The sequence below is a fragment of the Antechinus flavipes genome, chromosome 3 (genome assembly GCF_016432865.1).
Source record: "Antechinus flavipes isolate AdamAnt ecotype Samford, QLD, Australia chromosome 3, AdamAnt_v2, whole genome shotgun sequence".
In the NCBI taxonomy this organism is placed as follows: Eukaryota; Metazoa; Chordata; class Mammalia; order Dasyuromorphia; family Dasyuridae; genus Antechinus; species Antechinus flavipes.
Window position 1 is genome coordinate 254,530,259 of NC_067400.1, and position 24,971 is coordinate 254,555,229.

The 24,971-nt window shown below is 32.9% G+C and overlaps 1 protein-coding gene across 1 annotated transcript in view; it reads right to left on the minus strand.

Annotated features, from left to right (window-relative positions):
• The window catches only part of IL10RB (interleukin 10 receptor subunit beta), a 46,318-nt gene that overhangs the window by 13,569 nt on the left and 7,778 nt on the right, over positions 1-24,971 (minus strand). Inside the window, exons 3-5 of the mRNA XM_051984952.1 lie at positions 16,298-16,455; positions 3,600-3,766; positions 1,785-1,932 (exon numbers count right to left, since the gene is read on the minus strand). Coding sequence (XP_051840912.1) covers positions 1,785-1,932; positions 3,600-3,766; positions 16,298-16,455 — 473 coding nt within the window. The remainder of the gene's footprint in view (positions 1-1,784; positions 1,933-3,599; positions 3,767-16,297; positions 16,456-24,971) is intronic.

A 24,971-nucleotide genomic window follows, 5' to 3' on the forward strand; every position in this document is an offset into this window, starting at 1 on the left:
ATGTTTATATTCCCACATGAGAGAATGTTTTAAACTTATTTTTATGAATAGATGTATTTAATACAATTCTGTAGGATTTTAGGGTGATTTTACTCAGCAAGTATCCAACTGATTTGAAAACCAAGGGTTTTGAACAGAGTTCTGATGGAAAGTTTACAAAATCGTAGTTTTTTAATGTTGTGCTCTTAACACCATTTTCATCATAAGCCCTTTGATTTTTATTACACAATTTTACATAGCATGGTGATTTTTAGGAATGTATATGTCAAATCACAGATTTTGAAATACCACATGTTCACAGTAGTAAACATGGAATTTGAATATTGACATTGTATTAACTGTGGTAAACAATTGCTTAAACCCCACTGACATTTGTGGCAATTAGTGATCCTTGATGCCCAGATCATGGAAGGCAAAGAGCCTGGGAATGGATTGTAGTAAGAAGGAATTTGGGTCAGGCTACAATGAAAGTCAGGTTAATAAGGAAGTTCCTCAGGGAGACATTATACTACCTCTGTCAAATAATCATCTAAGAAAGAGAAGTTCCCCTTAGGAATACATAGAGATTATACCACTTTTTCCGTGGAGGATCCCCATACCTGTTGAATGAGTGGGCTGCTTTTTCCAGCTTGCCTCCATGAGAAAGAAATTTGTGCAAAACTGCAATTTCTTTGTTTCCATGAAACAACCACTATATTAGTTGAAAAAAAAAAAAACTGATCTTCCAAACTCTTGTTTGAGAGCCTTTTAGTAAAGGGAAGAATAGACTGATTCCTGCCCACATAAGAAGGCAGCCAGAATGGGAGAGGATCTAGAGATCTGCTCATATGAAAAATGACTAAAGCAACTAGGAGTGTTGCTAGAATATTTGGAGGGGGCTCGACAATTATCTTTAAATAAACAGAAGACTGTCAACTTAGAAGGATTCAATGTATTTAACATAGCTTCAGGGGATGGAAAGAGGGCCAATAAATGGAAAGCATAGACCTTAGCTGAATATAAGTAAATATCATTCTAAGAACTGAGAAAGGTCCAGAAATGAATGGGCCACCTTGAAAAGAAGAGAACGCTCATTCCTTGGAAAGATTTGAGAAAGTTAGAAAACTACTTGCTGGGGACATTGTAGAGTTCTAAATTAGATAGGGAGACTAGATTAAGTCTGAGACTATGTGATTCTTTTAAGACCTGAATAAAGCTAAAGAAATCTGAAAGATGGCAAAATTATAGAGTTTATATTTTAGGAATTATATTGAAAATGATTTTTGAGATTCCACACTTGCCTACATTTTGTCCAAAATTTACCATTTTGCTATGTATATGATCTCTGTGTGAATTGTAAGACCATATGCAGCAGATGTTTTTCTTTAATCTCTTCTCTCTTCCTCTAATTGATACAAAAAAAACTTAATTGCTAAAACGGGAGGATTTTGGAGCCTGGTATATTGCCCTCAATTGCCTCTATCCTAACAGGTAACTCCCTTTGATTTAATGAAACTAGCTATTTTAACAAGGACATATTACTTATCTATTTACTGTAGCTAATGATATATATTTTCCTTAACAAGCATACTTTATTTTGGTTTTGCAATCAGCTACAATGAGCAACTTTTTTTCTGCATTTTTTTAATATAAATATTGTTAGTTGAATTATGAGCAACACATTCCCTATTAACTGCTGTTGGTTTATGTCAACTCTAAATATAATAAAAGCTGTACTCTGGTTTGTTCTGGCTGAAGTGGCATTAGCTAAATTAATTGATAAGAAAATTCATTGTAACACTTACCATTTTCAGTAGTTTGGACACAGATAGGCTGACTCCATTTTCCACTTTTGTTCTTTTCAATTACCAACCCTTGAACTTGAAGACAATAAACTGTGTGAGGATCCAGATCAGTAAGCTCTTCAAAGTCATATATGGTATCTTTTTCAAACTAAAATTGGAGATGAATAAAAGGAAAATGCCATAAGTAAAGAACAATTTAATTTTGCAATGATCTGTTATAATATAGGACTTATACATGGGACTTAGAACACATACTCAGGGAAATATTAAAATTATGACTATCTCCTACCTTCTCTCTAGGAGGACCTTGTTTAACTTTTGGTAAGCATCCCACTCCCTTAATTCTTTAATTAAAAGTCAAATTCTTTTCCTTTACTTTGCACAATAAATGCAATTAATATGCTGTCAATCACTCATTGATTTTGTTAATTTTATCCTAACCAACAAAGAGCAACTAGTTGCCACAAGAGTAACCTGTCTATCTTAGAATTAATAAATAAGGAGATAGAAAAGTTGAGTTTTAGTCTCATAAGTAACATAGATTTTCAGATAGTAGATAATAATGGATTCAGAGGAAAAATAAGTATGATTTCATGGCCTAACATTCTACAGGAGGATATTGCTAGACTAAGAAAGTTCTCAATAATAAAATGCTACAGCTAAAAACAGGAATAATTCCGATGAAGAAAAGAGGGGTGAAACTATTTCAAGAGAACAATATGGACACACATGGATTTTAGCAAACATATCTTAACAAATAACTTAGATGTTATTTTTTAAATTTAAGTTTCATATCTGAAACATAACTTTGATTTATGCAGGACAAGTCACTTAACTTTCTAGGCCATTCCCTAAAAGTCCAAGATGCAGATAAGATGCTGACCTGCATTAAAAAAGAGAGTTTTCTTACCTAGGAGTTTCCAGCTAAAAACTAAAAACAAATAACAAATCCACAAGTCTAGTCCTTAACTTGTTTTTCAGTATATCTTTTAAAAATAGTGCATTACTATTCATTAATGAGACAAGGTCTCTTCCTCTGCTTTGTCTTTTTCTGGTTTGAGTAGCAGAACCATATGTCTCACAAAAGTAATTTCATTCCAGAATCCTTTTTCCTCCCTCCATTTTTTAGAACAATATTTTGGGACCATATTACATATTATATTAATTACTTTTAAAATATTTGGCATTATTAATGTAGCTAGATATAACCACATAGGTTTAGCCAGTTTTATTTTTTTTCCTAAAAGGCAAGGAAGCTGTTTCTGAGACAATTACCTTGGGACCTTAGCTTGTTTTTTTTTTTTTCCCCTGAGGCAATTGGGGTTAAGTGACTTTACCAGGGTCACACAGCTAGGAAATGTTAAGCATCTGAAACAAGATTTGAACTCAGATCTTCCTGACTTCAGGGCTGGTGCTCTATGGGGCTCTAGCTTGTGGCTTGACACAATTGCCAAGTCTGTTAAGGGCATAAGACAGTGTATGAGGACTCTGCAATTCTCAGACTTGGTCTCACTGCCATACTACATTCTGCTCATCAAATACATTCCTGCATGTAGATAGGAGGAGACATATCTACCTGAACCAGTACTGTATCTTTGCTGAATATTTTTTCTCTTCTATGATATCATAAACCCCGGTCTGTCTACACATTTTTTCATTCTAATTTTGTTTCATAATTTTTTTTATTCTAATTTTTTGTCTTGTTTTATTTCATTCTAATTTTGAACTTTAACTATCAGATCAATTTGAATCAGGTCTGACTTATAAGAGAAACCACAATAATTCTTCAAAAGTGAAGCAAAAACCCCAATTTACCTTATGATCGGTGTTATTTTTCCAGTATCGTATTCTGTAATGCCATGAATGATAATAATCTTTTAAAGTCCATTCATTAGGTTCATTTTCAATGTGTGGATATGAGAAGCTTACATGTAAAGAACCAGTCAATGATTCTATTTGTACTTGAGGAGGTTCAATGACGGCTTAGGATGAGAACAAAAGAAAATCATATTATATTTCATTGTCCACCAAGATTAACTTTTCTTAGGTAACATAAGGAAAGCAAATTAGTACAGATCCTTAAGCCTAAAATTAGTCGAGTAGTGATCAAATAAACTTTAAGGAAAAATATTAAATATGACATGCACTAATATTATACTTCATACCAATATTGTACATTATTGCTTTTATGTACTAATATGGCAAAAATCAATGCTATATTGAGTTTGTGAAAGTTTGGAAATCATACCTGTGGGGAAGACACCAAAAGAATTCTTCATAGTAATTAATTTTCATCATATTCTGATGGTTGCAATATAGTCTCAGAAATAGTAGTATTGCAAAGTGCAAAAAGCTCTGGAATTGTTTGTTTTGTTTCTGACCTCTGTGACTATGAACATTTTTTTCTATCTGATTTTCACACTGCCTAGGGACTCTGACTCCTTCCATTGCTGATATTAGAGTCATAGCCCACATGATTCATTGTTTCTTACAGCCCAATAACATTCTATTACATTCATGTACCACATCTTATTTAAGTATTCCCAACTGAAGGATATCTATTTTGTTTTCAGTTTTGAACTACTAAGAAAGTGCTATTCTGAATGGACAGCTAGATGGTACAGTGGATAGAGCACTCCCCTAAAATCAGAAGGAACAGACTTCAAATCCAGACTCTAACATACTACTTCCTAGTTGTGAAAGTCTGGGCAAGTCACTTATCCCTAATTTGCATCATCAAAAAAAAAAAAAAATTAAAAAAGGGCAGCTAGATGGTGAAGTAGACAGAATATTGGCTCAAGTCAGGAAAACTTGAGTTCAAATACAGACTCAGACACAACACTTATTAGCTGTGTGACTCTGGGAAAGTCACTTAACTCTCCCCCAAAAAAGAAAAGAAAAACGTAAATTTTAAAAAGTGCTATTGTAATTTTCTTTTTGCTTCTTTCATTTATATTACTGTAGGCATTGTGTATAGTATTTTCCTGAGTCTATTTTCTTCACTTTGCATCAATTCCTATAAGTTATCCTGTGATTCTTTTAAAATTATATTCACTGTTTCTTGTAGCATAATATATGATTACCATGTACTAAATATATTATGTACTTGGATAGCCATGCTCTGACTGACAGATATCTTCAATGTTTCCAGTTCTTTTTACTATAGGAAAGGAAACTCTTAATAACACACACACACAGACACACAGCCAAAAAAAAAAGTTAATTAAGCATCTGAGTTGTCTGTCAATATTGCTGAATGAAACACTGCCATATACAACTTCTGTAAATCTGTATGAAAGGCACTGTCTCCACCAGAGTTTTAAAGAAGCTTCTCTACAAAGATTACTCTATATTTAAGAAGAAATGGAAGACTCTCTTTGCTAAACCACTGTTACATGTAAAAGAACTGTAATCTCTTCCTAGTGTTCAAACGTTTCCCCAATCTTTGCTCAACGAACTCTTTCTAGACACCAGACTCAGTTTTAGATTATTATTCTGGGATCCACAGTGGCAAATGGTAAGCCTCTTGGTAGGATGGGTCCTTTCCTAAATATTCTAGTTTTATAATCCACTAGTTTTCTAACTCACTGAATGACTTTCTAACAAGTAGAACTTTTAAAAAAGCTGACCTGACATAATAAGCATCCCATTAATAGAAATAATAGAGACTAAATAACTACTGGTAAAAGTTGTTATTGGAGTTGATTCCAACAGTGGATAGGAGTTTGGACTATGACCTCTAACATCTTTTCCTTCACTAAGATTTTCTGATTTTAAATTTTAGCAGTTTGGTCTAAAACACTCTAATCTCTAAATGATTGAATACAGCATACTTCCAACCCCTTACCATTTGTGCTAGGCATTTGTCATAGGATCATAGAATAAGAGTTGAAACAGATCTTAGAGGCCTTCCAATTCAATTCCTTTATTTTACAGATTAGGAAACTGAGGTATGGGAAGGTTAGATGACTTGCTTGGTATTGCACAGGTAGCAAATAACAGAGGCAGGATTCACACCCAGGTCTCCTGATTTTGGTTATTGCCAATGTGAAAATCACCTTTCCCCAACCCCAGCATCTGCAACTCTGCCATTCAGGTTACTTCTTGGCAGTAATGGACTTGGCTGACTTTGGCCTCTGTGCCAGTGAATGTATTTCTGTGTGTAAGGGTATTTTCAATGTGAGAGAATTTTTTTTTTTTTTGTTAAATTCTGTGTTGAAATTAATTGTAACATATATTAAAGTAAGTGAATAATCACCAACAATTATTATTTATAAGTTTATCATATGCTATAGGACATAGGGATTTTTCAAAAATAAGGCATCATATTCAATCCCAATGAATATTCAAAAAATTTATCTGTATCATTAGTAAAACAATTGAAAAATATTTATTTTCTTTTTAAATGTGAAAATTTCACATTTTATAATATGTATAATACACAAGTATAGCAGTAGCACACATATATCATTTACCATTCTACTGAAATTGCTCTCTCCAAAAATAATGATCTCCACTAATAATAATCTTTTCTTAATCCTCATCTTTCTTGATCACTATGAAGCCTTTGGCACTGTATTCCAGGGAAAGGTGTCTCCATTTGGTGCTGCCATTTCATTTCCTTTTTTTTTTTTTTTTTTAAATTTTTATTTAATAATTACTTTATATTGACAGAATCCATGCCAGGGTAATTTTTTTTTTTTTTTACAACATTATCCTTTGCACTCGTTTCTGTTCCAATTTTTTTCCCCTCCCTCCCTCCACCCCCTCCCCTAGATGGCAAGCAGTCCTTTATATGCCATTTCATTTCCTATCAATTGTCTTCTTAACGTTATGATCTCATCATTCGAATGAAACTGCTCTATCAAAGTTACCAGTTGTAAAAGCTAATGATTTTTCATTTTTTTAAACCTCTCTGCAACCAGTGATTGATCACCTTCTTCTCCTTGATAATCTCTTCACTGGAGGCTTTTGTAACAGTGCTCTCTCTTCATTGATCTCCTACCTGTCTGGTTGCTCCCTCTTGTCTCCTTTGCTAGATTTTAATTCAGATTTATCCAGTTTTCCTTCCCTCCCTCTTCTCTCCCTCTCTTCTTTATTCCCCTCTCCCTCCTTCCTTCCTTCCTTTCTTCCCTTCTTCCCTCTCTCCCTTCTTCCTTTGATCCTTCTTTCCTTCCCCAGTGATTTTGCAGAGTCCTGCCTCCCTTAAATCCAATTTCCTTGCAAGTCAAGATATCATCTTCCTGATCTCATTAGTCCTCTTTGAAAATGAAGGGAAAAATAAAATGATCCAGGGTCCCATCCACTAATCATAGGAATTCCTCAAGCTTCTGTCCTTGTCCCTTTTTCTTTCCCTCTTTGCTAATTTTCTTGGAGATCTCATTAGCTCTTATTAATTTGACAATCATCTTTATATTAATGATTTTCAGTTCTCAGTCCCAACCTTAATTTCTCTCCTGTCCTCCAGTCTCTTATCACCTATTGCTTATTGAATATCTCATTCTGTTTGTCCTATTGACATCTTAACCTTAACATGCCCCAAAATAGACCAAATTTTTTTCTCAAAGGAGTCCTTCACTCTTGCTGCTTCTATATACAGAGCCTTGATGGATACGTGTCCCTCCTCTGCTTGTGCTTACTCCTACTTTGCTTGAAGTACCCTCTTTTCAAAGTGCATTGTCTCCAGAACTCTGGCTAAATTTTCTATGCTAATTATCTATGAGGTAGATGTCACTTATTATAATTTCTCATTGAATTTCTTGATTTTTTTCCCTCTGCCTTATCCTTCATAATTAAATTAATTATCAGGTTTTATTGATTCATTTCAGCAACATCTCTCAAATCCATTCCCTCTTATATTACTATTGTCACTTATCTAGTACAATTTTTTGTTTCTATAATAATAATAATACTAGAATTACTAGAATATTAGGGTAGAATAATAAAATGGTCTCCTTACAGATCTTCCTATCTCTACTCTTTACCCCCTTTTATCTCACTGCTGCCAAAATAATCTTTCCTAGATAAAGATCTTGTAGATGTGATTTCAAAAACTCTCTTGTCAGGAAATGCTAAAATTCTGGGAACTTAGTTTTCCAGACTGTCTTATTACCATAATTAAGGCAATCAAGATGTGCCCAGACTGCTTTCATTAACATGTTTAAGATACTTTTAGATATCTATGATGGGAACTTTGCATACTGTTTTGTTAAGCCTTGATGGGAACCAAGTTTTCCCAGAATATTTTTAAGACAGTCTTCATATCCTTTATCTCCCCAACTCTTCCTGGGTACTGCCCTTTCTCCCCTGAGAAATCCCCATGGTTTTATTTCCCTTGTAAAAATTGTGCTTATGATGAAAAAGAAAAAACAGTTCCAAGGTAATACTAAGATCAGGTATCCAAGGGGACTATAGGATACATTTGTCTAAAGGATTAGGCAGAGAAAGTAAGCTAATTTTCTGGAAAAAGTTAAATCTTGGATAAAATCATTTTGGAGACTTACCTACCCTCATAACATCTGACTTGGATGATAGTAGAGTACTCTGGACATCTCTCACCTTTGATTTTGCAGCAAAATGATCTAAGTTCTCTCTCTCTCTCTCTCTCTCTCTCTCTCTCTCTCTCTCTCTCTCTCTCTCTCTCTCTCTTTCTCTCTTTACTTTCCATCCTTCTCTTTTTTCCTTTCTCTTTGTTCTTGTAATGCTTCATCATGAATAGGACCAAACTTTTCATTCTATATCTTTTTTTAGAAAAATCTTTTTTATCTCATGAGACATGACTGGTTGGAGGTAGAGAACCCTTTTCCTATAGTTATAACTAGTGTTACCTGAGTTCCCAGCAGGGACCTGTTTCCAAACTCCTTTTGGACTGCCCTTCATGTTATAAATATTTTCCTTCAATAAAGACAGTATGTTCTCCAAAAAAAAAAAAAATCTTAAAAAAAAAAAACACACAGGATTTTTGGGAGTTCATTTGCCTCCATAATTTCTTCTAACATCTTCACGATGTGAATTTATTGATAATGTATGATAATTAAAAAAAAAAAAACCCAAACTATCTAGCTGTGTGATTATGGACAGACCAATCAACTTCTCTAGGTCTCTGTTTTCTCATCTACCAAATAAGAGAGATGGATTAGATCAGAATTTTTCAAATTGTAAAAGGGTTATATGAAGTAATGGATAAAATTATTAGATATTTCTGAGTGTAACTCCTTTACAAATGTAACCATTTTCCAAAATGAACATTTTAAATTTTAAAATGAAAATAAATTTAAAAAAACAACAACAAAAGCAATACTAACATGACAAATTGATTCCAACAGTATGATATAGGAATTATTTAATATATTATGAACAAATGAAACTAAATCTGAGTTAGTATATGCTTAATTTGATGCTGACTTTTTCTAGAGATGACGCACTTAAAATATGAATTTTTTACTGGCTAAGTTTTATAATTATTTCTAATATTACTACTGACTACAGGTTCACATTATAGACTTAGTGATGTATTCCAAATATAGGCAGCACTTTCTCCTTCTTCCCTCCTCTTGTTTCCCACCCCAGGAACATTTCCTTAAAATATTGAAAAATAATGTCAATATCATGCATTATGATACCACTCTAGAGCATGTATACTCAGGCCTTACATATGTAATTTGAGAAAAATCTTGGATAGAATCTATGTTCAGATCATTATAGTTTATATGCTTTCTGCCTTGTCTTAAATTCTAACTTCCTTAAGATTTAGTGAAATGATTAGACATACTGTTGTTTACTGGTTTTCTTTCTCAGTCTACTTTACTGTTAATTATCCACATCCCACTCTGTAATTGTAGAGATATTCCAAGGCTCCATTCTATGTTCTTTTTTCTGTCTCTGGGTGTGTCTGTCTCTATTATTCTCTGTCAATATATTTCTCATTACTCTATCTTGCGGATTATAATCAGATACCATGAATTCAAAGACTTCAAATCCTAAAATGACCTGCCTATTCTTAGAACTTTTGTTTCTTCTTCTTTGCAATGTGGCTTCTAATTTAGCCACTCAACAAAAACCACTCTCTCTCCAAAGTTACCAATAATTTCTTTTGTTGTTTTTAATTGGACTTCTAATTTCATTAGTGTATGGAGGTTCCTGTGAGGAACTTCTAATGTGGTTCAACATCTTTTCTGCAATTTATAATCTCCAAATTATAGTCTAGATCAGGGGTTAGTAAGCTACTTCTCTTCCTTCATCAAAATTTGAACCTGTTTATGCTTAGAATGATTTTATGATTTTATTTACAATGTAAAAATCATGCTTAGCAATACAAAAGCAGGTGGAAGGGGAAGTTTGGTTTGGGTTTGGCTGAAGCCACAGCCTCAGCTGTAGTTTGTCTGCTAGTTTTGATAGCTGCCTGTGGGCAATGAGAGATTAAATGACTTGTGACCAGGGTCATAGAATCATTATGTGTCAGAGATGGGATCTAAACCCAGATCTTTACCCACTATGCAACTCTCTCTTACCAATGATCCTTTAATTACCAATCCTTAATTTATTCATCATATATATGATGCTCCTTAACTGTTGATAGAACCAAATACTCAGACCTAGGTTCTCTTCTTTTTATACTCCCATTCATAGAAACCTCATTAGCTTCCATGGCTTTAATTAATATCTCTATGAAGATGACTCCTAGATCTCCATTCCTAGCTCTAGATTCTCTCTCTCTCTTTTTTTAACATGCTATACATTTATTTATTTATTTATTTTAACTTTTTATTGACAGAACCCATACCAGGGTAATTTTTTACAGCATTATCCCTTGCACTTGCTTCTGTTCTGATTTTTCCTCTCCCTCCCTCCACCCCCTCCCCCAGATGGCAAGCAATCCTTTACATGTTCAATAGGTTACAGTATATCCTAGATACAATATATGTGTGCAGAACTGAACAGTTCACTTGTTGCACAGGGAGAATTGGATTCAGAAGGTATAAATAACCCGAGAAGAAAAACAAAAATGCAAGCAGTTTATATTCATTTCCCAGTGTTCTTTCTTTGAGTGTCTAGCTCTAGATTCTCTAAAAATTCAGTCTCATATCACCAAATGCCTGTTGGACAATTTAAACTGGAGAGTCTGTAGACAATTGAGACTTAATATATTCAAAACAGAACTTGCCATTTCCCACCACAAACCTCCCCCTTTGCTGAACTTTCCTATTTCCATTGAGGGTTTTTATATTATTAGACTATCAATTTGTATTAATCTTAACTTCTCATGCCTCCTTAGCCTATAGGTCTATTTAGCAGTCAAATTTTTAATCATTTCCACCTCCACATTATCATTTTCATTCAATTTCTTCTCTCTACTTAGATAATCACTATTTCTGATCTCGACTGTTGTAGAAGTCTCCTACTTACCTAGGTAACCCATTCTTGGAAGAATATAAAATAAATCTTTGCTGCATTCATCAGTGAGTCAGTGGAGTTCTTGGTAACATATTTTGTTTCTTATAAATAGGGTTTTTGTCCAGGATCCAGACATTATGAGTTCTGAGTGGCCCTGTTGAAGCACAAAGGAATGCTTCCTGTTGATTTCAACAGCCTCATGGCTTGGCTCCAGTTTCCCCCCTAATAAACTCTCCATGATTCATGACCATAAAATAAAATAACTGATGAATCCATGAAACAGGAAAGAAACTAGAATAGGTTCTTCAGCAGCCAGGCGAACTCTATGCACAGACCAAAGGTAAGATCTAGCATTGTCTTTGGTGGCTGGGGCCATATTATGGGGTCTGAAGTATCGGACAGATTAGTAATATGGGAAATTTAATGGCGCCAAGGAGTGGAAACTTCTGAGACATACCTCTCACTATAGTGAGACATAGTCTTCACTGACTCTCTTCTGATTTTTTTTTTTGAAAGTTTTGATGTGTTTTTTTTTATATTACAAATATAATCATCTCCTTAATATTCCTACTCCATATAAAACAGTGAGGCAAAATTTAAAACACAGTGATATCTTTAGAAAGTGAATGCAGGGGCAGCTAGGTGGTGCAGTGGATAGAGCACCAGCCCTGAAGTCAGGAGGTCCTAAGTTCAAATCTGGTCTCAGATATTTAACCCTTCCTAGTTGTATGACCCTGGGCAAATTACTTAACCCCAATTGCCTCAGCAAAAAAAAGAAGAAGAAGAAGAAGAACTACATCCTCCATATATAACTAATTTGTGCTGGGCACCAACAAGGGCTTGCTTTAAATATCCATGCCAATTTACAAACCCTGTACTGTACCAGGGAAAGATAGAGACTATTGAAAATATCATGAAAGGACTGGGCTACCTAAAGACAAATTCAGTAGTGTGCTAACTATACAAAATAAGACACTGTATAGTTTAAAAACAAATCTTACAAAGCTTCACATTTCAATTGTTTTCTTTAAAAGGAGTGAGTTGTATACTTCATACTCAAATACTTTATAGACAAGAAAAAAACTACCCAAGAACCAACTTGTTCATTATTCTCATTTTCTTTGTCCTTCTTCACTTTCTCATCTTCCTTCTCCTTCTTTTTCTTGCTTTTTCTCAGTCATGACAACTCCTTCCTTTTTATCCACATCAGGTTTTCCTTTAGCCCAGTATACAACAATATCCTTTTCATGCTTTTCCTTCTGTATAGTTGCCTTCTTTTCATAAGATTACTTGTTATCTGCAGCAGTATTATTATTCCACATTTCTCTGTTTTTTTTTTTTTTTTATTTGTTTGTTTGCTTGTTTTGCAATACCTCCAATAGTAAGACTAATATATTCTCCTTTGATTTTTTTGGACAATACTCAGAACAGAATTAAAAAATGCCAAAGGAGACCTGTTCTGTAGGTGTTATGTAGATTTCAGCTTTTGCAATGTTCTCAGATTTCAGGAAATAGAGTTACCATCTTTGATCTAAAGAAGTGAGTATGTTGAAATACTAACACTTTCTATCTCTATAACACCTGTTGGCACAGCTGGATTTCAAAGCTATTTTTCTTCCCTTTAATTTTTTTTATTATAGCTTTTTATAGACAAAATATATGCATGGGTAATTTTTCAACCCTGACTCTTGCAAAACCTTCTGTTCCAACTTTTCCCTTCTTTCCCCCCCAACCCCTCTCCTAAATGGCAGGTAGTCCACCATACATGTTAAACATGTTAAAGTATATACTAAATACAATATACGTATACATATTTATACAGTTATTTTTCTAAGCATTTTTAAAAAAGAAAATTCTGAGTTCACAGAAGCAACTAGGTGCTTTTTTTTGTGTTCCTTTCCAAAGGTTTGCACAAAGAAGGTATATGAAAAATTTCCCTCTCAGCTTCTTAGGAAACCTTCGCCTATTTTTTATTACTTTCTCTCAGTGCTACACAGAGTAGCCCAATTGTAATCTGGCTCTTTCTTGCCCCAGCACTATCTCTAAAAAGTTTTTTAGTGAATATAAATCTATACTCTCTCCTTCCTACTTCTTAACCAATTATGGGGAAAAAAGAATGAAAAACACATCATGTACAACATGTATAGTCAAGCAAAACAAAATCTTTCATAGACTGTATACAAATAAATATGTAAGTGTATACACATATACATAATATAGGTACGTGTGTATATGTATGTGCATGTACACACTATATACCTGTATGCATGTGTGTGTTTCAGTCAGCACTCTAAATCTATCACTTCTTGGTCAGAAGGTAGATGTTTCTCTTGGACTCATGTACTGTCATTGTAATAATCGGAGTTTTTACAACTTTCAAAGTTTTCTGTCATTACAATAGTGTTGTTATTGTAAAAATTGCTCTCGTTGGGTTCACTTCACTGTCTTTAAAATTCTCTAACATTGTTTGTTTATAATATTGATGCTTTAGTATAAGTTGTTCTGGTTCTGTTCACTACATTCTGCATCAGTTTATACAAGTCTTGCCATATTTCCTTTATTGACTCCTTTATTCCACCTTTATTACTTATGGCACAGTAGTATTCCATTACACTAAAATATCACAATTTATTCAGCCATTTCTCATTTGATAGGTATCTCTTTAGGTTCCAATTTTTTGCCACCACAAAAAGAGCTGTCACAAATGCTTTTTGGACAGCTAGGTGGTGCAGTGGATAAAGTGCCTGATCTGGAGTCAGGAAGGCCTCAGATGATTCCTGTGTGACAAGTCTTTTAATCTTGTTTGCCTCAGTTTCCTCATTTGTAAAATGAACTAGAGAAGGAAATGGCAAACCACTCTAGTATTTTTGTCAAGAAAACCCCAAAAAGATATAACTGAAAACTAAACAAGAACAAATTTACTTGTGTGCATATAGGACTTTTCCTATTTCTTTGATTTCTTTTGGGTAAAAGACTAGCAGTATAGTTAAGTCAAATACACTGTTTCTTAACTTTTTATGTATAATTTCCCAATTGCTGTCCAGAATGGTTGTCCCTATTTACAGGTCCCAAGAGTACATCAATGTGTTTGTTTTCAAACAGCAGCTTCAATATTCAGCATTTTTCTTTTTTTGTCATCTTTGCTACTCTTATGGGTGTGAGGTAGAATCTCAGAATTATTTTAATTTGCATTTCTCTAAGTAATGATTTAAAGTATCAGGAATTTTTTTTTCATATGGCTATAGATAACTTGAGTTTCTTCCCTTAAGAATTGCTTATTCATATTTTTACATCATTCATGTATTGGAGAATGGACTCTTATTCTTATAAATTTGATTCAGTCCTCATATATTATGGAAATGAGACTTTTATCAGAAAAACTTGCTACAAAGATTTTTTTCATTTGTTTTCCTTTTAGCCTTTGCTTTATTGAATTTGTTTCTGAAGGAATTTTTAAATCTTTTAAATCAAAATTATTCATATTATCTGCTATGAGCCTCTGAACCCTTTGTTTGGGCATGAACTTTTATATCTATGGACAAGATAGGTAATTCTATGTTTTTTAAATTTGTTTATGATATGACCTTTTATATCTAGGTTATGTACATTTGAAGCTTATGTTTGTGAAAAATGAGAGGTATTGAGCTACATCTAATTTTATCCTAAACTTATTTTCTTCCTATTCAATAAACTCATGTGACTTTCTGTTTTTTATAGGAACAAATATGAATTTCTGTTTGGCATTTCAGGCCTTTCTTAAGGTATTAACCTACATTTTCAACTATATTTTACATTACACTCCTTTCCATACTCTACAATCCAGTCATAATGAACTTCTTGCTGTAACTCACATCTGATACTCCATTTCCTTTCCCTATGACTTTTTACTGAAAATCCTCCATATCCAGTAACTATTAGGATTAGATTAGGATACTTCTTTTAAAATAATATAATATGATGGTTCTCTCTGGGTGAGAGCAGGTTTCTCGGGGAGGTTTTCTGGAGGCAGCCTTAGTTGCAGTTGAAAGTAATAATCACCCAAAATGCAGCCAGTTGGTAAAAATGCAAACATTTATTTTCTCCTTTTGCTGTTAACTATTATAAAGATAATTATTATCAATATCCATTGTTTGAAAAAAATTATGAGTAGTAATATCATCAATGAAATCACATTCTGATAAACAGTGCTTTAAAACATGCATAATATAGTTATTTTATAAATTATTAGTATAAAAATCATAGAGGTTCTAGCAACAAACATCTTATTTTTATATGTTTAAAGTTTGCTTATTATAAAATTTTTAATAAATTCTTAATGTTATCTGAATAAAATACAAGTTAATAAATTATTTATGTAAATTATTTTGTGGAAAGTGTGTGTAAGATATAGGAGTAGATAGGACAATTATTGTTATTATTATTTTTTGCTGAGGCAATTGGAGTTAAGTGACTTGTCCAGGGTCATACAGCTAGGAAGTATTAGCTGTCTGAGGCCAAATTTGGTCCTCCTGACTTCTTCCCCAAGAAGAGTAGGGCCCACTTCTGGCCAGAAACGTTAAGACGATTCCTTAAGTTTCTTGTTTTTAATTCTTTTAATAAATTTTCTTCTTTTTTTCTTCTAATTTTTTCTTTTTTTTTTTTTTTTGACTTTACTGTTTTTTTTTCTTCTTCTAATTTTTTCTAATAAATTTTCCTTGATATCTAATTTTCAGTGTCAAGAGTGTTATTTTTAACAGTCCTAAAATAATTACAGTGTAACTATGACCTTTGTATTCATCAAAACTTTATTAATGTGTTCATTTAATAGCTTTTGATTTTATTCTATGCTTTCAATGATTACATTAATTGAAATGGGAGAGGAACCTATTTCTTACATATATCACTTTTCCTTTGATTATGTTTGTGTCTTGTATTTTTTGGTGAAAAAAAGTTCATTAAGGGTGGTGTCTTATCCAAGAATATTTCAAATATGTGGGTGTGATAGTGAATGCTTTTTAACCAAGGAGAAATGTTGGTCAGCCAGTTATTTCTGATTGATTAATGTATGAAGTAAAATGATAGCGAGACAATTTTAGCACACTGATCTACTTTCAACAGGAAAGAAGAAAAAAATTACTTACTATCATCCAAAGGACAAAAGATGATGTTTACCCAATTTGAGTGGTCATCTTCAAATTCAGCCCTGACACGCAAGGTATGGGTACCATACTTGGAAATACTTGAGAAATCACAGCTGGTGAAAATAATATTCTTGCACTTGTCTGTGAACGAAGTATAACTACAAAACCATAAAAAAAGGTCAGAGTTTTAATTCTCATTTACTTAGTAGATAATATTCACTTAACATAAAAAGGAAAATGTTAAGACTTGATTGACCATTTTGAGCTGTACTGTAAAAATTTGACTCTAGTCAGAAGAGGCAGCTCTAAGAAATCTACATTATTAGTATATTCATTACACATATTCTCTTGATAATTATAAAAATCATAATAATTTTTGTTAGAATATCCATCAAATTGAGAGGGGGGAAATTGAGAAAATGAAACTTAACTGGCCAACTTTGCTTTTCATTCTTGCTTTTTATTTGTTTGTTCTTGAAGATTAGGTCTCTCCCTATTGTACGTAGGCTAGAAGTAGCCACTTTTGGGCTGATCCCACTGCTGGTAGACATGGTAGATGCTGGTATGATATTTGATCTGAACAGTTTTTGATTGTTCATTAAACAGTCTGGTGACTTCACATCCCTGTACTCCCATTCTTGGAGTTCACTATACTGGTGCTAGATTTAGTGCAGGCATCCAATAGACTTAGTTCCCAGTAACTTAGAACTCGAGAGATCCACTAGTTTCAGCCTCTTCAGTAGCAAGGATCACAGGCTATACTACCATATCCAGTAACTATTATTCTTTTATTTTTTTATATTTTATTTTTTAAATTAAAGCTTTTAATTTTCAAAACATGCACATGGATAATTTTCAGCATTCACATTTACAAAACTTTGTGTTCTAATTTTTTTCCTCCCTTTCCCCAACCCTTCCCCTAGATGGCAAGTGATCCAGTATATGTTAAACATGCAGCAACTATTATTCTTGGTAAATAATCTGTATAGCAATGAATTATGTAAAGGTCCAGTGATTTCTTTCAATAACACATATTACAATCTATTTATATATGTTCATATAAACAAATGAACAACAATAAATAATAATGATTTCTAAACCATGCCCTAACAATAAAAACAATAGCTACATTTTTAAGTACTCAAAATAATTATCTCACTCACATATATTATCCACATTCCTCAATCTTTCTAAGCTATTTACAATTCCAGAAGTTTGGTTAATTACTCAAAAGGATAAAGATAAAAGATCCTGACCCTCAGGGTTAGTGACATATTTTAAAATAAGTTTTTATCAATTTTCTTCTGTTTCTGATATCACATAGTATCCTCTCCCTCTCTGAAAGAGCCATCCCATATAACAAATAGTCTTTTTTTGAGAGAGAGAAAAAAAAAGTCAGCACGATTAGCTGATATATTGAAAATATTTAAAAATGTGCTACATGTAAACATCATTTTTATCATCTCAATATGCACTATTTCTCCAGCTATATAAATTATTCTTTTCTCCCACATTTATTTTTTAATATTCTTTAGTTTTAGATTATCTCCTTCCTTCCATTCCTACCCCACACACTAAAAAGGCAAATGATATCATATCAATTATACATGTAAAACCATGGAAAATATATTTCCGTAATAGTCATGTTGCAAAAAAAAAAGTAAAAAAAGTGAGAAAATTATACTTCAATTTGTAATTAAAGTTCACCAGTTCTGTCTTTGAAGTTGGATAGATTTTTTTCATGAGTCCTTTGGAATTACCTTTCACTATTATTTTGATCAGAGTAGGCACTTCTTTCCCAGTCAATCATTATAACAATAACATCACCATTATCATGCACAATGATCTCCCAGTTCTTTTCACTTCACTTTGCATCAGTTCATATAAATCTTGCCAAGTTTCTTTTTTTCCTGAAACTACCCTGCCTTGTTATTTCTCATAGCATAATAGTACTTCACCTCACTCATAGGCCCAACTTGTTCATTCTCCAATTGATGAGCACTTCCTCAATTTCCAATTCTTTGCTACCACAAAAAGAAAAATATGTACATATTTTAAACTTATAAGCTCTTTTCCCTTTTCTATAATTTTTCTGGGGTATAGACCTAATAGTGGTATTACTCAAACGGTATGTATAGTTTTATAACCCTTTGGCATAGTTCTAGATTGTTCCCCAGAGCAGCTGGACCAGTTTATTATTTTAACAAGTCATTAATGTACTTATTTTCCTCATCCCCTCTAGCATTTGTCATTTCTGATAGCTATGTATTGGTGTCTCAGAGTTGTTTAAATTTGCCTTTCTCTAATCAATATTGATTTTTTAAAAAGGTGTCAAAACTGGGACAATTTTATTACTACTTAAGCATAAATTTGAAAAAACCTACAAAACAAGTCATTGTTTTATATGCAATTCTCTTTTTTTTTCTTTTTATATCAAAATATGAAACTATAGACTATATATATATATATATATATAGGCACATAATATTTGAGACCAGATTACAATTTCCTTTGGTTTAAAATGGATCATTTCTCCAAAAAAAATTATGAATGAGTGAAGTTCAGAGAAGCAAGTTTGGTGATTTTTCTAATGATCCTTCCTAGTTTTGTATCTTCTACTAGTTTAATGGAGAAAAAAAGAAAGCATAGCTATTATAACACATGATAAATATTATTAAATGGATGCCTAATCCCCACTGAAGAAATAATTTTTTCTCTTTCTGACTGCTGCTTTCACACCTTTGACCCAGAAATCCTACTACTATGCACATATCCTTAAGAGAAGTAAGATAGAAAGAAATGTATATCTCACATACATCAAAATATTTGTCGGAACACCTTCTGATAGTAAAGAAACAGGAGCAAAATGAGTGCCCAGTCTTCTAAGCTCTGAGGTCAGAGCCAACACCAATTTACTGTATACAAGTGGAACAAGAGACCAAAATCTCTTGATTAGCAACTAGTCTCAAATATTAAGCTATAATATTTAATAAATTATGCTTATAGAGGAAAGCATACTAACTGTGAAATCAAAGGAATAGGATTTAAATCCTGCTTTTAACATTTACTATTTATGTGATGGGAAAGTTATATAACCTCCTTGGGCTTTTGTTGTTAGCACTTGTTGGTTTCTAAGGTATCCTCTGGCTCTAGCTTGATGATCCTTTTTATGCTTCTCTTGAATCATAGTACTTGAATTGTTTCTTTTTGATGGCTTGTAATATTTTCTTCTTGACCTGGGAACTCTGGAATTTGACTATAATATTCCTGGGAACTTTTATTTCGGCTCTCTCTCAAGAGGTGATCAGCAGATTCTTTCAATTTCCATTTTACTCTTTGTTTTAGAATATCAAGGCAGTTTTCCCTGACAGTTTCTGAAAAAATGATTCCCTAGGCTCTAGTCCAATAATTTTTCAATTATTTCTCCTGGATCTATTTTTCCAAGTTGTTTTTCCAATGAGATATTTCAAATTGTCTTCTATTTTCCCATTCTTTTGGTTTTGTTTGGTTTTTGATTTCTAACGAAGTCATTAGCTTCCATTTGTTCAATTCTAATTATTCCCCCCTGAGGCAACTGGGGTTAAATGACTTGCCTAGGGTCACACAATTAGGAAGTAATAAGTGTCTGCAGTCACATTTGAACTCAGATCCTCCAGACTTCGGAACTGATGCTCTATCCACTGCGCCACCTAGCAAACCTTCTCAATTCTAATTTTTAAGGACTTATTTACCTCAGTGAGCTTTTGTAATTTCCTTTTTCATTTGGCCAATTCTACTTTTTAAGGAGTTTTTCCTTCAGTCAATTTTTTTTTGCCTCTTTTTTTCCATTTAGTCAATTCTGCTCTTCAATACATTCTTTTCATTAGTTTTTTTGTACTTTTTTTTTTTTTTTAAACTATTTGGTCTAGTTTGTTTTTTAAGGCGTTATTTCCTTAAGTAATTTTTGTATCTCCTTTACCAAATTGTTGGCTTTTTTTGCATCACTCTTAATTCTCTTCCCAGTTTTTCTTCTATCTTTCTTACTTGATTTTCAAAGTCTTTTTTAAAGTTCTTTCATGGCCTAAAATCAATTTGCTTCTTTTCCAGGAGGCTTTGGATGTAAGAATTTTGACTTTATTATCTTATGTGGGTATGTTTTAATTTTGTCCTTCTTACTGTTAGGTCAATTCTGTTTTTTTTAAGGTGATATTTAAATCCCCCAGTATTTTGGGGAACCTCATTTACCAAACTGTTAATTCTCTTTTTATAATTTTCTTATATCACTCTCATTTCCTTTCTCAATATTTCCTCTATCATTCTTATCTCTTTCTTTAACTCTCCTAGAAATTCTTGGTGGATTTATCAACATTTTTTCCCAGAGTATTATTTTAAAAATGTTTATTAGAGATATATTTGGAGAATTCAGCTTAGTCCCAGCCTGTACGCCACTATTTTGACTTTGTCCCTTAAGTTATTTTTATTTCTTCAAAGAACACTTTGTAATTGAACCTATCCAAGCCTCGTGTAATTTGTAAAGTATTTTGTGCTTCTGTAATTATTTGGAAGGGATTTCTATTTCTATTACTGCTTCTTGTATTTTATTGTCATTATTATTAAAAAAATGTTTCTTATTTTTGAGGATGTATTTTGTATTTTGCAATTTTGCCAAAGTTCTTAATTGTCTCAATTGATATTTTTGCTGATTCTCTAGGGCCTTTCCAAATAAATTATCATTTATCAACAAACAACAATAGTTTTACTTCCTCTTTACCTATCTTTATTTCTAGAATTCCTTCTCTTTTCTTATCACTATTGCTAGGACTTCCAGAACTATAGCAAGTAATAAAAAGACAGTGAGCCCTGCTTCACCTCCACATTTATTGGTTAAGGTTCCAATGTATTTCCATTGCATATGGTGCTTGCTTTTGATTTTAGGTAGATGTTATTTATATAGTGATAAAAAGTTCCATTGTTCCTATACTTTGTAAAATTTTTAGAAAAAAGGAGTGTTGTATTTTGTCAAAGGCCTTTTTCTGAATCTAGATAGTCTTTTGGTTTTAGATGTTTTAGAATTTAATTTGATTATTTTCATTGATTGTTTTCCTAATATTAAACCATCCCAATAATCAGAGCCTAAATCCCATTTGATCATAATAAATGATTTTTTTTTGGATAAATCATTATAGTTTGATGAGATTTTGTTTAAAATCTTTGAATCAATGTTCCTTGATGATATGGGCCTGTAGTTTTGTTTCTGTGTTTTATCTTTAACTGGTGCAGGAATTAGTACTATATTTGCTCATAAAATGATTCTGATTTGGTGCTTTCTCAATTTTTGAAAATAATTTGTGAAATATGGTTCCAATTGTTCTTTAAATGTTTGATAGAATTCTCCTGGAAACTGATCAGGACCAGGATGTTTTTTTTTTCTTTGTTAGTTCCCTTAGAGTTAGATCTATTTCCTTTTCTGAGACTGGGGTATTTAAAATCCCCTTTTAGTCTTTCCTCTTCCCCCATCCAAATGCTGCTCATGCTTTAATCTCATCTGAAACTCCACTTCCTTCATACTCTTTTGATTGCTCAGACCCAAAGTCCTCTCTCCTAAGGCACATACTATAAGTAGCTCTCATTTGCTGTTTACCATGCATTGCCTTTCACAGTTTGTTTTTGTAAAATCATGTTTTCTCAACAAAATTATAAAGCCCTTGAAAGGAACTGTTTCCTACAACTATGGGACATCATGCAAGTCTATCAACAAGTTTATAAACTCAATAAAGATTCAAGTATGATCGCCATTGCAAGAGGAACTTCTTCCCATTAGTCTCCTCCTGGGGGTTCCCACTACATCTCCATCTGGAATTACTGCCATTGCCACCATGAAAAGAATGGGGAGAAAAGAAATGCATCCTCTTTGGGCAGATAAAGGTAGGAAAGAGGAGTAGATTGGAAGCAGTGATTCAAGTCTCTCAAGTTTAACCTCAGAACACACATTTTCCCATAGAAATAATATTATGAATGTCAATTAGATTCAGCCATTTAATATTTTTATTATGTGATTCCATCAGTAATTATTTATATTCTATTGCCCTGTCCTGATCCCTCCTCCTCTATATAGTTATATAAATTTATATTCATATATATATATATATACATACATATATATGTGTGTGTATGTATATATATGTATATATATATATACATACACACACACATATAATTATTTTATATTTTTTATATGTATGCAGGTTGTGTCCCTGAGTAGAACATATGTTCCTTGAGGTCAGGAACTTTGTCTTTATATCTCCAGTGCACCTTCTAGACCACCTGGCACATACTAGGTACTTCATAAATGCCTATTGATTGACTAGAAGATTGAAAGTAATGTTAGTAGTAATATATTACAAACTCTGGCATGTCTGATAACCATCTGGAAAGGCTTAGATATCAGTCTGATAATAATTTATCAGATGACGATCAATAACTTAGTTAAACTCAGAACACTCACCACCAGAAGGCCTACATAAAAAAAGTCCCAGCAATGCAATTGAAGTAGACAAAACATAGATCAGAAGAAGGAATGTCCACATCAATGAAGTTATGGATTCTTGAAATATTGAAGCATAATAATAGCTTATATTTTTATTGTGCTTTAAGATTTGTGAAGGATTTTACATGACTTCATTTAAGCCTTTCAACAGCCCTTAAGGTATGTACTACAGTATCATTATCTCTACTTTATAGATGAAAATACAAAGTCACAGATGTTAACTGATTTGCTTGGACTGACACAATCAACAAAGTGACTGAGGCAAGATTTCTCAGGTCTTCCTGCCTTGAGTTAGGTGATTTGTTCCCCACCCTCTCCTACCTTTTACTAAATTGCTCCACCTGTCCTAGACTTTGGACTTGAGTCATTTATGGCTAGAATAAAGCCACTACTATAGACCAGCCTTTCATTTTGTAAGGGAAAGGAATCAGACTCCCTTATGTAGCTCAAGTGACTACTGATGGGTGATAGGAATAATATGAACCCTGGACTCACAGAGCACAGAATTCAGAAGCTTTACAAAAGTAATTGTTCTCTGAAGACATGCTTCACCTTAGTAAGTTTCTGGTGTTTTTTTTCTGCTGATGTTTGCAGAATACAAATGCCTTTGCTAATCAGAAGCAATTTGCATCTATTTATAAATGTACAATGAGTCTAGACTTGACAGTAGGGAGGGATTTATAAGAAATGTCTTTGAAATAAATCACAGTTTGACATGTTTAAAAGTACTTGGTGTAGAAACCCATATTATTTTAGAAAACCATCTCTACTTTTATGATATAGTAAAGTATAATTACAAAATTCAAGGTCTATTTGGCAAAGAAAGAAAGGAAGGAAGGAAGGAAGAAAAATACACAATTTGCACTCAAAAGAAAAATAAAATATTTTCATGAAAACAAGACTACTCATGACTTCTCTGGCATAAAGAAGGTATAGTGGGAAAAAATGCCTTCTTGAAGTACAGATTAGCTTCTACTCTACAATTTATATTCTGAGTGTTAAATGACTTGCCCAAAGTCACAAAAGGAGGATGTATTAGAGATGGGATTTGAATCCAGACTTTTTGACTGATACCAGTTCTCTATCTATTTATTTTTATTGACTTTTGATTGCTTTACAAGCACCCTATTAGTACTGACTCATCTTTGCACATTCTTAAGAGTTAAATTTTGGGTGTAGTGTTTAAAGTAAAACCATTGACCTCTAAAAGTCCTGTTTCAAAACAAAAACTGAAATTGATAGTTTTTTTTTCTGCTATAAAACAGCTTTGTCTAACAAAGATGGTACAGTTTATTTTAGTTTTCCACTGAATTGTGACTAATTTCATAAACATACAATAATAATGATTGTCTATTGAATATTTGAAGGGAATAAATCTCCACATAGATATGATATATTTACATAATAGAAGCTATTAATATTACTATCTGCTCCTGCTCCTCCTCTTCCTCCTTTTTCTCCAGTGATATAAAATGTCATTTGGATTTGATAAAGGTAAAATTCTTAGTGGATACCAAGGAAATGCAAAGCACTTTACATTACCTCATTTGAAACTTACAACAATTCTATAAAGTAAATATTGTGAGTATTATTTTTATTCTTGTTTTATAGATAAAGAAATAGAGGGTTTAATTGATTTCACTAATCCCAGAATTAACTCTAGTTGACTGACTCCAGGGATTGGAGAAGTCTTTGATAGCCTCCAGGTTAAGTCATGCTAAGCACAAAGATATCAGGGAGAAGACTGGCAGAATATGTTGAGCCTTAACGGGTACCCCGTAATCAAAGGTGAAAATCATTCATGGATAATAAAGTATATTATTATCCCGGTTGTTCTGTTTGCCACTGGACTTGTCCTGAAAATACTTTCAGTGAGTTTACAGAAAATGAATTTACAAATCCTAATTGTTTTATTGAACTACACAAAGCAGTTCTTTTATCTTTTCGGAGGCAAATGGAGTTAAGTGACTTTCTTTGGGTCACATAGTTCAGAAGTATCTGAGGTCAAATTTGAACTCAGGTCTTCTTGACTTCAGGGCTGTTGCTCTATTCACTCAGTCATCTATTGCAAAAGCAATTATTTTAGACATTTTTTTGAAGGTCTATAGCACGACTTCTTAAGTTTTTTTCTACTTGTGACCCCTTTTC